General features: G+C 49.2%; 1 protein-coding gene across 3 annotated transcripts in view; it reads left to right on the forward strand.

The window, feature by feature from the left end:
- The window catches only part of TRPM2 (transient receptor potential cation channel subfamily M member 2), a 62,288-nt gene that overhangs the window by 30,750 nt on the left and 15,000 nt on the right, over window positions 1-16,538 (forward strand). For all 3 annotated transcript variants that reach the window (XM_003798086.1, XM_023518116.1, XM_023518117.1), the window contains 8 exons: window positions 432-549; window positions 1,212-1,425; window positions 1,764-1,882; window positions 2,486-2,618; window positions 3,148-3,319; window positions 7,213-7,396; window positions 13,639-13,820; window positions 14,110-14,242. In XM_003798086.1, the coding sequence (XP_003798134.1) occupies window positions 432-549; window positions 1,212-1,425; window positions 1,764-1,882; window positions 2,486-2,618; window positions 3,148-3,319; window positions 7,213-7,396; window positions 13,639-13,820; window positions 14,110-14,242 (1,255 nt within the window). The remainder of the gene's footprint in view (window positions 1-431; window positions 550-1,211; window positions 1,426-1,763; window positions 1,883-2,485; window positions 2,619-3,147; window positions 3,320-7,212; window positions 7,397-13,638; window positions 13,821-14,109; window positions 14,243-16,538) is intronic.

The following is a 16,538-nucleotide window of genomic DNA, read 5'->3' on the forward strand; positions in this document are numbered from 1 at the left end:
CAGGGGCATGTCTTTCCTGAGCAGGCTTGGCCCCCATAGCAGGGCCTGCCCATAGCAAGTGCCCTTCCGTGAGTGCCCCGCAGCACTGGGCTTCCCTGGGGCACAGCTTCATGCTATCACCATGACTGCTGGGCACCCACAGTGTCTTGGGCTGTGTGGGGCCAGGGGAGGGTCCCATCCCTGCCTGGCAGAGCTTAGAGCTCTTGACAGTCCTTGACTATAGGGCCTGGGAACCCCGCAAAGTGTGGTCCCAAAGCTGCAGGTGGGAGGAGAGGCAGCGCTGGGTGTCCCCACCACTCAGGGCCCAGCTCTGCCCACCCAGAGCCTAGAGCCTTCAGCTGAGAGAGGACAGGGCACTTTGGGGCATAGAGCATGTGGCAGCTGTGAGCGTGGGTCAGGCTGGGCCAGGCCCCATCCTAAGACTGTCCCTCCACAGGCCTTCCTGACCAAGGTGTGGTGGGGCCAGCTGTGCGTGGACAACGGGTTGTGGCGCGTGGCCCTCTGTGTTCTGGCCTTCCCACTGCTCTTCACCGGGCTCATCTCCTTCAGGTGAGGCGTGGGGAGTGGAGTGGGTCCCTGGGGGTGGGGACCTTCTCCAGATATCCTCATGGTTGTGTCCGGATTGTAAAGTGTTGAGATGATGAAGGTGGACATGGAGTGGGGACCCATGCGCTCAGTGTGCCCACCCTTCCTGACCTGCTGTTGTGACCCTGTGTGCTGGTGGCCTGGCTTCCAGCCTCTATTCCCTAGGGACGGGAGGCAGGGTGGGAGATCCCTTGCTTCCGCAGGAGCTGCAGACCTGAGCCGGTCTGGGTGGAGGACCATGGCCTCAACCAAGAGCCCTCAGGTCCCCTGCGGTGCAGAGTCTGTGTTGAGCCGGATCCTCTTCAGATGTGGCTGACCACCTCTAGAGACCCGGGCCTGGCATGGCCCACTGTGCCTCCTCAGAAGCTCTCCAGACCTGTGGTGGGGTCAGCCCTATTTCACTGAGGGCTGAACTGATGCTCAGAGCCTCAGGAGTCAGGGCAGACCCAAGGCATGCCTGGTGGCCAGTGCCGAGCCCTCCCATATCCCGCAGGCCACAGTGGCTGCTTCCTTCCTGCCCCGTCTGCTTAGGATACAGGCCTGAGCCTGCGCGTGCTCAGGGAGTCCTGGGGGGACACTGAGGATCCCCGGCCCTGGAGGTCAGCATCCCTTCTGCCGCTGTGCAGGGAGAAGAGGCTGCAGGCAGTGAGAGGCCCAGCCCGTGCCCGCGCCTTCTTCAACGCGCCCGTGGTCATCTTCCACCTGAACATCCTGTCCTACTTTGCCTTCCTCTGCCTGTTTGCCTACGTGCTCATGGTGGACTTCCAGCCCACGCCCTCCTGGTGCGAGCACGTCATCTACCTCTGGCTCTTCTCCCTGGTGTGCGAGGAGACGCGGCAGGTACGGCCCACCTGCTCCTAGAGTCTCAGCTCCCACAGCCCCACACAGCCCCTGGCCACCCAAGGGCACTCCAGCCCCGGGAGCCATCTGCTTGGTCATCTTTCCGCAGTGGACCCCGAGCCAAGTCACTGTCCCCGTTAAGCCTCACCTGGTGTCCTATGAGCTGGGCAAGACCCACAATACTGATGGTAATGGTAGTGACAGAGATAGTGGTAATGAGTGACAGTGACAATGATAGTGATGGTGACAGTGATGACGCAGGGACAGGAGAGCAGTGATGAACGTGAAAGCAACGGTGACAACATGTCTGCCTCTCCACCTGCCCCTCTTCCCAGTAGCTCTTCTATGACCCTGATGAGTGTGGGCTGATGAAGAAGGCGGCCTTGTACTTCAGCGACTTCTGGAATAAGCTGGACGTTGGTGCCATCCTGCTCTTCATAGCAGGGCTGACCTGCAGGTGAGCGGCGGCACTGCCCCTTGGCCCCAAGGCTGAGGCAGCTGCCCCTCATAGGCCAGCCCCACCCTGGGTGAGGCTCTGCTCCTCTCTGGACCCCAGGCTTTTGCCTGTCCAGGAGGGGCACGATGACATACCCTTGGGATTGCTGATGGAGAAGGGGAATAGGGCAGAGCCCCTATAAACCTGGGACAGCTGCCGTGCATGAGGGGCTGTTGGTAGCCACTGCCGGGAACTGTCCCAGTTCTGGGGACGTGCGGCTGCTGCTTTTCTCTCTCTGCCTCCCTCCTGTGGGGTCACCTCACTGCCCATTAAGGCCCGTGCACCTTTGAAGCCAGAGGGGTCAGGTCAAGCCTGCTTGTTTCCGGGGTGTTCCATAGCCTGGCTGCCCTGTGGGCTGGGCTTCTGGACTTTCTGCAGAGAAGCCCCAGTCTCTGCTCCGCCACCTCCCACACAGCTTCCCGCACCCTAGGGCCTGGGGTCCACCACAGCCCTTTCCTCCCAGGGCCACACCTGGGCTGGGCGTGTGTCTGGGGATGGGCTCTGGGCCTCTGCAGCCACCCAGGCAGACAGCTGAGGCGGGTCTGCTCATGCTCGGCCTGCCAGGCTCATCCCGGCGACATTGTACCCCGGGCGCGTCATCTTGTCTCTGGACTTCATCATGTTCTGCCTGCGGCTGATGCACATTTTCACCGTCAGCAAGACACTGGGGCCCAAGATAATCATCGTGAAGCGGATGGTAAGGGCATGGGCCATCCAGGCCAGCAGCCCGCGGGAGGGCGCGGCGCTGTTCGAAACTGATAGACCATCATTGTAAGAGTTTATTCCTGATTATCGGTTCTGTTCCTTGTGCTGGTGCAAGGGAGGCAGACCTGGGCCTGAGCACATGCATTGCCCCTGGGCTCCCTCCCCTGGAATGCCTCTCTCCCACCTTTGCTGGGATAGTGCCTCTTCCTACCTTCCCTGGTTCTCCTCTCTGTTCTTCGCAGTTCATTTCTGATCCTGATTCTGCAGGTGGGGTTTCTCCCTTGGGTCATGGTTGTGCCTGGCCCCACCTACATCCCCAGGGCCCAGCATGAAGCTGTGACCCTTCCCCAGGTCACAGCAGCAGCCCCAGGGCTATTCCCATGGAGCTGGTGCTCCCTGCGCCCAGGTGGTGGTGGCAGTGGCTTCCCCACTGTTGCCAGGCATGGCGGGCAGAGCGCACTTCTGGGCAGGGGGAGCCGTGGGGCAGAGAGGGTGCAGCGTGGCGCTTGCTGTCTCTGCAGATGAAGGACGTCTTCTTCTTCCTCTTCCTGCTGGCGGTGTGGGTGGTGTCCTTTGGGGTGGCCAAGCAGGCCATCCTCATCCACAACGAGAGCCGGGTGGACTGGATCTTCCGCGGGGTCGTCTACCACTCCTACCTCACCATCTTCGGGCAGATCCCAGCCTACATTGATGGTAGGAGCGGGCAGCAGGAGCCGGGGGTGGTGTTGCCAGAAGCAGGAGGGGAGGGGAAGGTGACCCAAGGGTGTGGGACTAGGGTCACTTGTGGGTCTGGGAGTCCTCCCAGCTCTTGGGACAGAGGGGGGGCCTGGAGCGGTTCCCTCTGCCCGGCATTGTCCCTGGGGGCTCTGGGACCCCAGTGCCTGAGCAGAAAGCTCTTTCTGTTGTGTGACACCTTGTTTATCATAGCTGGGTAGTCTCCGCCTTTTGAATGCTCTGAATAATGGTGCTTGGACAGCTGTTCATGATCCGTATGGTGTGTGTTTTTGTTTCTCTCAGGCAGATGTCTAGGAGTGGGATTGCTGGGTCCTATGATAACTCCATGTTGAACTTTTTGAGGAACTGCCAGACTGTTTTCCAAAGAGGAGGGAACATTTCCCGCAGCAATGCTTAGGGCTCCAGTTCTGCACGTTCTTGCCAACACTTGTTGCTGCCATCCTGGGAGGGTGACGCGGCGTCTCACTGAGGCTTGATTTGCTTCTCTCTAGTGACCCCCACGTTGAGCATCTTCTGCGCTTACTGGGCCATTTGGCATCTCTTTGGGGAAATGTTTATTCCTGTCCTGTGTGTCCATTGTTCAATCGGTTATCTTTTTATTATTGAATTGTAAGACTTCTTGCATGAGGATCCCAGTCGCTCGTCAGGTATGACTTGCCAATACTTTCCAGCACCTGTGGGCTGTTTTCACTTTCTTGATGGTGTCCTTTGAAGTACAAAATTTTTAGTTTTGATGATGTTCACCTTACTGATCTCTTTTGTCACTTGTGCTTTTGATGTCAGAGCTAAGAAACCGTTGCGTGACCTAAGGTCACCAAGATCTATGCCGGTGTTCTTCTAAGGGTTTTATAGCTGTAGCTCTTTCTTTTGACTTCTGACTCATGTTAATTTTTGCATCTGACATGAGTTAAGGCCAGTCTTTTAAAGTGGGATATCTAGTTGTTCCGCCACTATTTGCTAAGAAGACTGTGCTTTCCAGATTGAACTGTCTCTCCACCCGTGTTGAAGTCGATGGCCACTGTCTCCGCACCCGTGTTGAAGTCGATGGCCACTGGTGTGCGTGTTCATTTCTAGATTCTCAGTGTCACTGTCTGAGCTCTGTGCCTGTCCTTGTATCTCAGTGTAGCTTGGTAGTGAGTTTGAAATTGAGAAGTGTGGTTTGTCCCTGTCTGTTCTGCTTTCTCAAGATTGTTTTGCCCTCTGGGTCCCTCTGGGCCCAGGAGGTCTTGGGTCTGCTTATGGGGGTTTTGCTGTGAACATGAGGTGTCTTTTTGCTTATTGAAGTCTTTCATTTCTCTCAATGTTTTGTTGTTTTATGCTTCTGCTATATTTATTCTTAAGTATTTTATTCTTTTTGAGACTATTATACACAGACTCATTTCATTAATTTTATTTTTGAATTAATTACTAGTATATTTTGTATGTCAATCTTGTCTTCTGAAATACTGATGAATGACTTTATGAATTCTAATAGCTGCATAGAGGGTTTATGGGGATTAGTTACATACAAGATGATGTCATGGACTAACAGAGATCGTTCCATGTGTCCCTTTCCGATTCCGATCCGGATGTGGTTTCTTTTCCCTGCCCAGCTGCCCTGGCTGGTCCTCCAGTTCTGTTGAACAGCAGCAGCGAGGGTGGGATGTCTTTTACCATCGCCTGTGACTTCAGCCTGCGGTTTGTTTGGGAATGTCCTCCGTCAGGTTGAAGTGAATCTCTCCTATTCCTAGTTTCTTGAGTGTTTTATTGTGAAATGGTGGTAGATTTTGCTAAATGCTCTTCCCATGCCTGTTGAAGTGTTCAAATGTTTTTGTTCTTTACAGTATCTGTGTGGTTTGTTACTTACCTGACTTTCAGATGCTAAACCAAACCAGCTGTGCATTGCTGGGACGCCTCTCACCTGGTCATGGTGTATAATCCTTTTTACATGTTTATGCATTCAATTTGCTAGCATTTTTTGAGGATTTTTGTGTCTATATTAATAAAAGGTATTGGTTGGTAGCTTTCTTGTAATATATTTGCCCAGTTTTGGTATCAGGGTAATACTGGCTTCATAGAACGACTTCAGAACTGTTCCCTCTTATTTTCCCTATTCCGGAAAAGTTCGTGAAGGATTGGTTTTAATTCTTCCTTAAACATTTGGTGGGCCTTGCCAGCGAGCCCCTCTGAGCTTGGATTACTTTTGTGTGAAGTTTTAACTTACTAACTCAATCTCTTTGTGTAAAATTTTATTTACAAATTCAATCTCTTCACTTGTTATGGGTCCATCTCTACTTTCTGATTCTTCTTCAGTCATTTTTGGTGTTGTGTCTTTCTAGGAATTTGTCCATTTATCTAAGTTGTCTGATTTCTTAGCATGTAATTTTCTGTAGCATTTCCTTATAGTTCTTTACATTTTGAAAAGTTCCTTTCATTTGGTGGTAGAATGTCCTCTTTCATTTCTGGTTTCAGTAATTTGAGATATCTCTCTTGCTTTCTCGATCAGTCTAGCTGAAAGGCTGTAACTTCATTGATCTTTTCCAAGAACCAGACCTTAGTTTTGTTGAATTTTTTGTTCCTTTTACTTTCTCCATCTCATTTGTTTACACCTGACTCCGCTATTTCCTCCCTTCAGCTGCTTTGGTTGAGTTTGCTCTTCTTTTTCTAGTTTACTAACATAGAAAGTTATATTAATGATTTCAGCTACTTTTTCTTTTTTAGTATAGGAATTTATAACTATCAGGGTGAGTTTCCATGTTAGAAAATTAGTGACATTTTCCAAAAATGTATCTGATGGTCAGGCATGTGGTTTGCACCTGTAATCCCAGCACTCTGGGAGGCCGAGACAGGTGGATCACTTGAGCTCACAGGTTTGAGACAAGCCTGAGGAGGAGTGAGAGACCCTGTCTCTAAAAAATAGCCAGGCATGTGGTAGGCACCTGTAGTCCCAGCTACTTGGGAAGCTAAGGTAAGAGGATCACTTGAGTCCAGGAGTTTGAGGTTGCTGTGAGCTGTGATGCCATAGCACTCTACCAAAGGCATCAAAGGGAGACTCTATCTCAAAAGAAAGAAAGAAAGAAAGAAATATATATATATTTGATTACTTCCCAGAGTTCACTGCTGCGGTATGAACAACCTGGTATGTTTCCTTAGAGATTTTTAAAGGGAACAGTGATGATATATTGTTATATTATATTATTTACTTTTCTATAAATGGGGGATGATATTTTGTTTCATACTCACCCATTTCATTCATCAACACATCACCTCTCTAGCATTTTTCCTTTTCCATGCCTGCCTTTTCTTTGTGATAGTTGTTAATTTTTGTTTTTTCCATTGAAGTTCTTTCCCCCCCAATTAAGCTCCTCAGGGTTGGGATCTGTGTCTACTGGTGACCAGCAGCCCTAGCCCCAGCTGCTGCTGGCTCTGACTGGGGTCCTATGTGGGGGTTGGCTGTGTCCAGGGGAGAACATGCCAGCCTGCATGGTGGTAGGTGGCTGGGTGCTGGGGGGCCATGCCAGCCTGCACAGTGGTAGGTGGCTGGGTGCTGGGTGGGCCGTGCCAGCCTGCACAGTGGTAGGTGGCTGGGTGCTAGGTGGACCGTGCCAGCCTGCAGTGCTACTCTGCCTGCTGGACCCCTGTTGGTTGTTGGATCCCCTGCTGCAAAGCAGACTTGCTTCTAGCCAATGCCTCTTTCTTGATTTTGTCTGGGTCTACAGCTGACAGCTGAGGTCACCCAGAGGGGCAGGTGTCCAGGCCTCAGGAGATCCTTGCAGTGACCCGAGGCCCTAGGAGTCCCTTCCAGCCAGGCGCCCCTGTGACTCCGTGTTGCTTTCTTGGCTTACCCCCACCTACCCCATTCTTGATGACAGGCGTGAACTTCAACCCAGACCAGTGCAGCCCCAATGGCACAGACCCCTACAAGCCCAAGTGCCCCGAGAGCGACGCGACACAGCGCCAGCCTGCCTTCCCTGAGTGGCTGACGGTCCTCCTGCTCTGCCTCTATCTGCTCTTCACCAACATCCTGCTGCTCAACCTCCTCATCGCCATGTTCAAGTGAGTCCCCAGGGCGTGGGCTGGAGGCCTGCTGGGCGGCTGTGCCAGGACCACGCCAGCCCTGCTGTCCTCCCGGGACTCCATAGACAGAGTGGACAGTGCTGGTGCCTGGAGGCATCTCACTAACCTCCTGTAGAATATACACACACTCAATATTTTAAGAAAACCTTCTTGTTCTAACCTACAGAACTAAATTTTTTAGTTTTGTATATGTATTTTTAATATCAAAGCTCAATTTTTAGAAAGAATTATAAATAGTTTATTCATAGTTAACTTAATTATGCATACATTTTTAAAAATAAGATTTTTATAAACCTTATCGCAAATTATATAGACCATTTACAACACATTTGGGCATTTTTTCTTTTGTCCTATATATACACGCACACACACATATATATATATTTGATTATATATATTTTGAGACAGAGTCTCTCTCTGTTGCCCTGGTGTCTTCATAGCTCACAGCAACATCAAATTCTTGGACTTAAACAATCCTCCTGCCTCAGCCTCCTGAGTAGCTGGGACTATAGGCATGAACCACTATGCCTGGCTAGTTTATCTATTTTTAGTAGAGATAAAGTCTCATTCTTGCTCAGGCTGGTCTTGAACCCCTGAGCTCATGCAGTCCTCCTGCCTCAGCCTCCCAGAGTGCTAGGATTATAGGCATGAGCCACTATGCCCAGCCTTATCCTATATTTTTTTCAATTTTAAATAATCATTTTACTTTGAAATATAAATTTGTGAGATTTTTTAATACAAAAATTATTTTTAACATTTTTTTACTAAAGTATATATTAATATGTTTAAATCTATAACTTTTTCATGTCTTTTTCTCCTATTTTAAATCTCAACTTTTAAATTTTATTTTATATATGCAAGATATCTGTCTATCTCTCTGTATATATGTGTCTTATACTTTTTTGTTTTGGTTTTGGGTTTTTTTTTTTTTTTTGAGACAGAGTCTCACTTTGTTGCCATTGGTAGAGTGCTGTGGTATCACAGCTCACAGCAATCTCAAACTCTTGGGCTTAAACAATTCTCTTGCCTCAGCCTCCCAAGTAGCTGGGACTACAGGTGCCTGCCACAACACCCAGCTATTTTTTATTTTTAGAGACAAGGTCTCCCTCTGGCTCAGGCTGATCTTGAATTCATTAGCTCAGGCAATCCACCCACCTTAGCCTCCCAGAGTGCTAGGATTACAGGCATGAGCCACTGTGCCTGGCCTATACCTTATATTTTAAGTCCATATTTTGGAATAATCTCTAATCTCTGAATTAGATACAATTATTTTTTTCTGAATAAAGAATATATTTTTATGTCTTTGAATAATTTTATATAACTTACATAGAGAATTACATATTAATTAAAATTTTTAATTTAATAAAATTAATTTAAAATTTTAGTAACTTTAAATTTTAGTGAAAATCTAGGTAGCAAGATTTTAAATTGCTTGTCATGTATAAGTATTTTATAGATGAGAACCATTCAATAATTTTAAAAAACATGTTTTCTTATAATTTTTTAATTGGAAATGACCCAGAGGTTTATGAGTATTCATTATTTCATTTAATAAAATATTAAGATTTTAAAACATAAAAAAGATTTTAAATTATATGAAAATTTTATTCATAAATGTTTATCTTGTATTTATTTTGAATCACTTATCTAGATTATTTTTTATGAAAACTGAGATATTAAATGAAGTTAGTTATCCCTGGTAAGTATTTTTATAGCCTGTGAATAGCAGGTTTTTAAGTGAGAAACTCACAGTTATATATATTGGTATCTCAGTAACTTAGAAGATTTAGCTGTTATGTTAAACCTAACTACTCAGTTAGACTTACTTATAAAATATTGGTTTTGGCTAGGTTTATAGTTTTATAATCTTTACATCAATCCTCAACATCTTAAAATATTTATCAGAGACAGATTTAAACTTGCCTGACCAGTAAACCAGGCAACAGGGTAATTTGACAATTTTGAAGACATTTTTATTTTATTAATAATTTTTAAACCAGTTTATTTATCAATGACTTACTTAAGTCATGCACACTTGGAAAATATTTGGACTTACTAATTTTTAAATGTTTATTTATCATACATTGATTTGGTATAATATAAACACGATATATAATATAATATAATATATACATAAACATACTTAAACCCACAAGTGTACAGAGAGTGCCAAAAAATGAATACTTATTCTAAGAAAGGAAAAAACCGTATTAAACTTATAATACTCAAGCAACGCCTATGGCTCAAAGGAGTAGGGCACTGGCCCCATATGCCGGAGGTGGTGGGTTCAAACCCAGCCCTGGCCAAAAAAAAATTGCAAAAAAAAAAAAATTTATAATACTTGAGTCACATTTGACTTCTGCAATGACAAGAGGTGCTCAACGTGGCTTTTACTCATCTTTTGTTACCAGTATATATTGAGTATTACACATTTAATACAGTTTTTTCCCTTCTTAAAATGTGTGTACATTTTGGGGGCACCTTTTGTATATCTATAAAATTTTTTTTGCTTTTATTTTAGAATTTTAGTCATAAGATAGTAATACAAACTCACTGCCTTATAAAACACAGTTGGATCCAAAATACCTTTGTCAAAATTGAGACCTGTTCACTTGGGTAAACATCCTTTGCCCCAGTGGGGAATTTGTTGAAGGCCAAAGGCCTAAATCTTGGATAAAGTAGTTTTTATGGCAGTATAATTTGGAAATATTTCTTGTTTTTTCTTCAGTTTTAAATTAGGTTAGAGCCAAATCTTTAATGTTCATATTTTAGCTAGAATGGTGGAATTGTATAAGAGAAACAAAATCTCCAAGTAGCTTAGAATTAGAAACACCAGAACCAGTGAGCTTTACTTTAATGCCAGGAGAAAAGTCAACAGATATAAAGCAGACAGGAAAACAAAATAGAGAAATAGACAGCAAACTTAGAAGACTACATGTCAATTCTATAGTTGTAGGGTTCTCAAATAATGTCTATTTGAGGTCTGGTTTTTTTAATATATAGTTTGCCCATCAGCTTAAAACATGCACAAGAATGGGTCGTAATATGTAGTTGACTGGAGTCCAGAAAACCTGGTGGGCCTTAAAGTTGGAGAACCTTGTTTTGTTTCTTATTAAATTAATTTTGTTTAGAAAAAAATTTGTTGGATCTGTATTTTTTATGTCAGTAGTTTCGTTTTCATTCTGTACTTGTTCCTTTTGCTCCTTTTATTACAAATTTACATACATTTTCCTCCTTTTGAGGGAAAGAAATATATACATTATGAAATTCCAAAATTCTCTGCCAAAGAGATGTGTGTGTGTGGGGGGACCAGCAGGTGGAGCAGAGTTCTGGCCGGGGTGGGGGAGGGGGCAGGGAGCAGGTGGAGGAGAAAGGGCGGGCGTCTGAAGCCTTTTCAATTTAGAATAGTTTTGAACATCCTTTGTTTACCCCTTGAACGAAGGCTATTCTTTCAGAATGTTTTTTAGAAGCTTCTAGGTGCTATTGAAGTAAGTCTCCCTTTCAACGTGCCTAGTTCTAAAACCAGCTTTTTCCAACTGTGTGTGCACATAAATTGTTTTCGGCCTTTAAAAAGATCTCCATTTTGGCCAGTGCCTCTTGTAGTCCTCTGGGTGAGGTGGGTGCCCTTCTCTAGGCCCTTACAAGCATCTCGCTAAGCTGCCAGGCACTTCTCAGGCTTGAGGACCCATTTTCCCTTCCTGGGTGCTTTGCAGGCAGAGGCTGTGCAGCAGGGCGAGACTGCCGCCCTCCTGTGACTGGAGAGGAGGAGGCTAAGAAAGCCTCTGGCTTCAAACCTCAGGACACCATTTACAGAGCTCCTATTTTCCCCTGCCCTGGAATTCAACAAGAACCTTCACCTTGAATTTTAGTGGTGACTTCCATTCTGAGAGTCATGGTCCCTTCTAGCTGAGGAGGAACCAGCTTTGATAAACCAAAAATGTGACAAAGGCAAAGTGCTCAAGGGACTCATGGTCAGAGTCTACCCAGGCACAGGAGGTAAAGTCTGCACTTCCATCAGGAGACCACCCTGCTGCCTCTGGGAAGCCTGCCAAGTGTGACCTGGGCTAACACGACCTTCTCTGTGTGCTGTTTGGGGCTCCCCCCGTCCCCCGTCACCCCTGAGGCCTCAGCCTATGCCCCTGGGACGTGCTCCTGCTGCCGCGTGGCTGTGCACCCCGAGCGGCGCTGACCAGCTCTCATGCTTGTTTCCTGAGTTCCAACCCATCTGTGGAAGGCTCTGTCTGGCCTCCCACGCAGGAAGGGGCTTGTTCACCTGCACATCTTCATGCATTTTGTTCTGTGGGGTTTGTCCTGAGTGTGCACTGCCTCCTGACTCACTGTCCAGAGTCTGTGAGTGGCACCGCAGGCCAGCAGAGCCACGTGCCTCACCCCTTTGTAGGCATCTGTGGCATTCTGAATGGTGGCCCCCCCCCAACATTTCCACGTTCTAACCCTCGGAACTGTGGTGTGGTGCCCTACGTGGCTAAAGGGACTTCACAGATGGGTTAAGCATCTTGAAATGGTGACTATCCTGGACTGTCTGGGACCATTTAAGAAGCAGGAGAGACTCAGAATCAGAGCAGGAATGCGATGACGGAAGGGGAGGTCAGAGTGAAGTGAGGCCAGGAGGCCAGGGACACAGGCAGCCTCCGGAAGGTGGCACAGCAAGGGCTGCACGCTGCCTCAGGGCTCCAGCTGCCACGTAGCCCTGCCCATGCGCGGTTAGCCCAGTGGGTCTTCTGAGCTCGGACTACTGAGGAATACACCTGATTATTTAAGCACTAGGTTTACGGGAATTTGCGAGAATGGTGATAGGAAATGGACAGAGCAGCTACTTCTTTTCCCTGGAAATTTCTAGGGTTTTCCTTAAATCCTTGGTGTTTTGAAATATTCAATCTTCTTATAGAAACTTTAGAACATTTGTCATTTTTGTTTGTGATCCATCCAGCTGGCCATCATCTTGAGCCTTGGGTAGGGTGACCAGACGTCCCGATTTTGGCGGGACAGTCCTGCTTTTGAACAATTTGTCCCACATCCTGCCCGCGGCATTTTAAAGAAGTCCTGATTTTTGGAAAGAATGCACTAACGGGCGGGAGAACAAGAAGGGAATATATGGTTTTCAGCTGCCGTATGGCTATTTTGCCAGAATATGAGTTTTATATTATTTTTGTTAATTTTATAATGTTAAACTGTAATCATAACAAATAATTGCTGAGAAGTGATTATTAAGAACTGCTTATCAAAGTTTGCATTGTTGTCAGGCCTTGCCCTGCCCAGTCCCCTGCCCTGCCCGCCCCTGCCATGTTGTCCCGCCTTATGGATGTTAACATCTGGTCACCCTCGCCTTGGGACTGTCCCTCTAGTGTTTGAGACACTGTCATATAATCGCTGGATCAGCCAGCAGACCCCGGGCTTTGTGGGCCCTGGGCTTTGGTGACCCCATGATGCTCCTGCAAGCTTTAAACTTGGAACAGAGAAGATGCCGAGGACCTCACAACAAGGCAGCTGCCAAAGGGCCTGGGGTACAGGAGGCTGCTGCAGGACGACAGCCTGGTGTTTGGGGGCTGGTCCCAGCAGCTGCTTCCAGGGGCTCCATGCCAGGGTTGTGGGGATGTCTCAGCCCATGGAAGGCTCTGTTTGTCCCCAGGCCACCCCTGTGATACAGAAAGCCCCTGAGACCCCTGCAGACAGCCCTGTGGTACCGTGACCCTTTTAAAGCCCTTTGCTTCCTGGTCATGTTGGCACCTTTCTCTGCCTCTTTCATCAGCAGTTTTGGGCTCACCTGCATTCTGAACTTCCAGAGAGCCTGAGCATCTGCTGGAACGGCCACTTCAAGGCCAAGAGGCCAGAAGTGGGACCTCATGCAGCTCTTAGGCCTTCCCTCAGAGGAGGCCTCTGTGTTTCTCCTCCCGTCACTCTCACCGGCCCCTGGGAGATACTGTCCCCTGTGCTTATCAGAATCATGGACAAACTCCTCTTAGCGTTCAATTAGAAACAATTTCTGTCTCCTGACAAACTGCCACTGGGTGCCATTGGTTAGCCAAGCTCGTAACATCTGAAATCCATGTGCTTTCTCTTTTCTCTCCTTGGCTCCGGGGCAGCTCAGGTCTGCCGGGCTGTTTTCTGCCCCTCCTGCATGCTGTGGCCCCGCTGTCTGCATACACAGTATGAGGCGGGGTCTTTCCTGCCAGTGCTGATGGGGCGCCCGTCTCTCCCCACAGCTACACCTTCCAGCAGGTGCAGGAGCACACGGACCAGATCTGGAAGTTCCAGCGCCACGACCTGATCGAGGAGTACCACGGGCGTCCCCCTGCCCCACCACCCTTCATCCTGCTCAGCCACCTGCAGCTCTTTGTCCGGAGGGTGGTGCTGAAGATCCCCGCCAAGCGGCACAAGCAGCTCAGTGCGTCGCCCCTCCTGGGCTCCCGGCAGTCTTGGGGGGCAAGCAGGGGAGTAGGGGGACAGCTCCTTTTAGAGCCCTGGTGACTCGGTGGGCATGCAGGTCACTCAAGCCACTGGTCTCCCCTGGCCTGGAGCAAGTGCCAGGGACAGAGCCCAGCAACCCCAGGCAGGCATGGGGTTGCTGCTCCCATTGCCCAGCCCCAGACCCCTCCTTTGGGTCCAGGACGGTCAGGGGCTCAGGTGGCCCCTGGAGAGGATTTAAGGTCCCCTATATTTGTCCCTGTCAACAGAGAACAAGCTGGAGAAGAACGAGGAGGCGGCCCTGCTGTCCTGGGAGATCTACCTGAAGGAGAACTACCTGCAGCATCAGCAGTACCAGCAGAGGCAGAGGCCGGAGCAGAAGATTGAGGACATCGGCAGCAAGTATGTAGGCCTGGGCGGTCCTGGGAGGGACCCGGCAGCCCCCCCCACCCCTGGGGTGAGTGCAGCATGCACCCCACCTCAGGAGCCAACACACCGACCCAGGAAGGAGACTGCAGCCTGTGGCCCTGGCACTTCCATAGACAGCCAGGCCTGTGCCCATGGCCTTCTGGGGCTGAGGGAGGCCTGGAGGGGAAGCCTCATGGGCTGGAGGGGGGCAGGACAGACCATAGATGGCCAACTAGAAGCCTGGGAGGCTGTTCACGAGTGGGGATGGTCCACCACCTGAGCTTGTTGGTGCATGGCCTTGGGCAGCCTCTGAGCCTCAGCAGCAGGGCTGGTCAGCGCTGCCCCCTCTCCACCCCTCCTGTCTGCAGAGACAGTGTTGGGGAAAGATCTTTCTGCTCCCTCCCCTCAGCATTGATGGGTTCCAGCAGGGCCTAACTGCCAGCAACAGACAGCTGGGAGATCCTGGCCCCACGTCCTGCTGTCAATGTGTCCCGCTGCATCCAGGCTCTGACCCTGCCTGGCCCCAGGCTCCTCACCGTATGAGGGGTGTACATGGTGGAGGGTGTACATGGAGGAGGGTACATGGTGCCACCTGGTTATGGCAGTGGAGGTGCCTGCAGGCCATGGAGTGGGGCATCCTGGAGCTGCAGGGGGAGGCCAAGAACGTGGGCTCTGGATAGACCAGGCCAAGCGGCCCCTCCTCAGAGCTCTGAACAAGCCTGTGTCTGTCTATGCCTCCCTGACCACCTCCATAACGTGGAGACCATGATAACAGCATCACTGCCTGCAGTTGTTTCTGGAACTCAGTGGGATCGTGCCCGTAAAGCACTGAGCACATACTGAGCTGGAACCGTAACCGGTGCCCTGCGACAGGCGGGTCCAGGTGCTGCTTTTAGCAACATGAGTAATGATGACGGTGATGGTGATGGTGATGGTGATGGTGGTAACCATTGTGAATGGTGGTGATGGTATGATGGTGAACAGTGATGGTATTAATGGTGGTGATGGTGGTAATGGTGGTGACGATGGTTAGTGATGACCCTGGTAGTGACAAGGCTGAGTCCCTCAGTGACTCCTGATGGTCAGCGGCCCTTCTAGCCTTCATGCTGTTGACCCGTCTGCTTGAGTCTTGGTACAGTGACTTCCAGCTAAGCCCTGGACATGTCCTGTGCTTGGGAGAGTCTTCTCCAGAGAAAGACAGGAGTTGCTTCCTTCTCTGGAGGACCTACCCGGCCCTCCACCCACTTTGTCCCATTCTGTCTTTTTAAAATACTGAATGTTGGTTTGTGAGTTGGGTTAATGTCTCCCTGTCCCCTTTATGGAGATAATAAGGTCCATGTAAACAGGGACAAAGTTCCTCGTGTCCCCACAGTATCCTAGGACCTAGAGCAGGCTCAGTTTGGCAGGTGCTGGGCAGATCCTGTGTGACCCCAGAGCTGCAGCTGGCCCCTGGCCTAGGAGGATTGCGGCAGGCTGGGCAGGGGTCTCCAGGCCTGCTCAGCACCAGACTGCTCTGGTCATCTAGTTCAGGATGTCCAACTTTTTGGCTTCTCTGCCAAAAAGAAGAGTTATCTTGGGGCACACAGTAAATACACAAAGACTAACAAAAGCTGATTAACCAAAAAAAAAGAAAAAAAAAAGTCTTGTGCGTATTTTCATGATATCCAACACCACAGATAAGCAAAAAAAGTCCTCACAAAATGCATGCCTGAGAATGGCATGTTGGACACCCTGATCTAGTTAAAGAGGATGCATGTGGGGTCCATGCAGGGCCCTGAGCACCATTCCTTATGTGCTGTGGCCAGTAATAACTTTGACCTTGTCTGGTGGCATTTGACTCTGAGCAATCATTGTGCCCAGGATTGGACTGTGCTCCTCTGGTCAGGAGTGTGTCTGGAAGGCAGGATGCGCTACACAGGCCTTGAAGCTGAAGGCCACAGCAGTGGTGACAGTACAGTTAGGGCTGGACACCAGTGGCACAGCGTGTCAGGGGTCCTTGGGGCCAGGCTTCCTTGTGCCATCTCACCTGGTCCTCCTATGGAGTGGGACTTACTAGTGAGGAGGAACTGGAGGCCCAGGAAAGGCAGAAAGTCGGACAGCTCAGTATCCGCTGCTGTGACCATTGCAGTTTGGACTGAGTGCCTCCTGGTGATGCTGTGGTGTCTGCCTAAAGAGCTCGGCCCCTGGTATAGGTCCTGCCTAAGCCCTGGCTCTGAGTGCCTCCTGGTGACGCTGTGGTGTCTGCCTAAAGAGCTCGGCCCCTGGTATAGGTCCTGCCTAAGCCCTGGCT

The sequence above is a fragment of the Otolemur garnettii genome, unplaced genomic scaffold, assembly GCF_000181295.1.
Source record: "Otolemur garnettii isolate 467f Iridium unplaced genomic scaffold, OtoGar3 scaffold00128, whole genome shotgun sequence".
NCBI classification, from domain to species: Eukaryota; Metazoa; Chordata; class Mammalia; order Primates; family Galagidae; genus Otolemur; species Otolemur garnettii.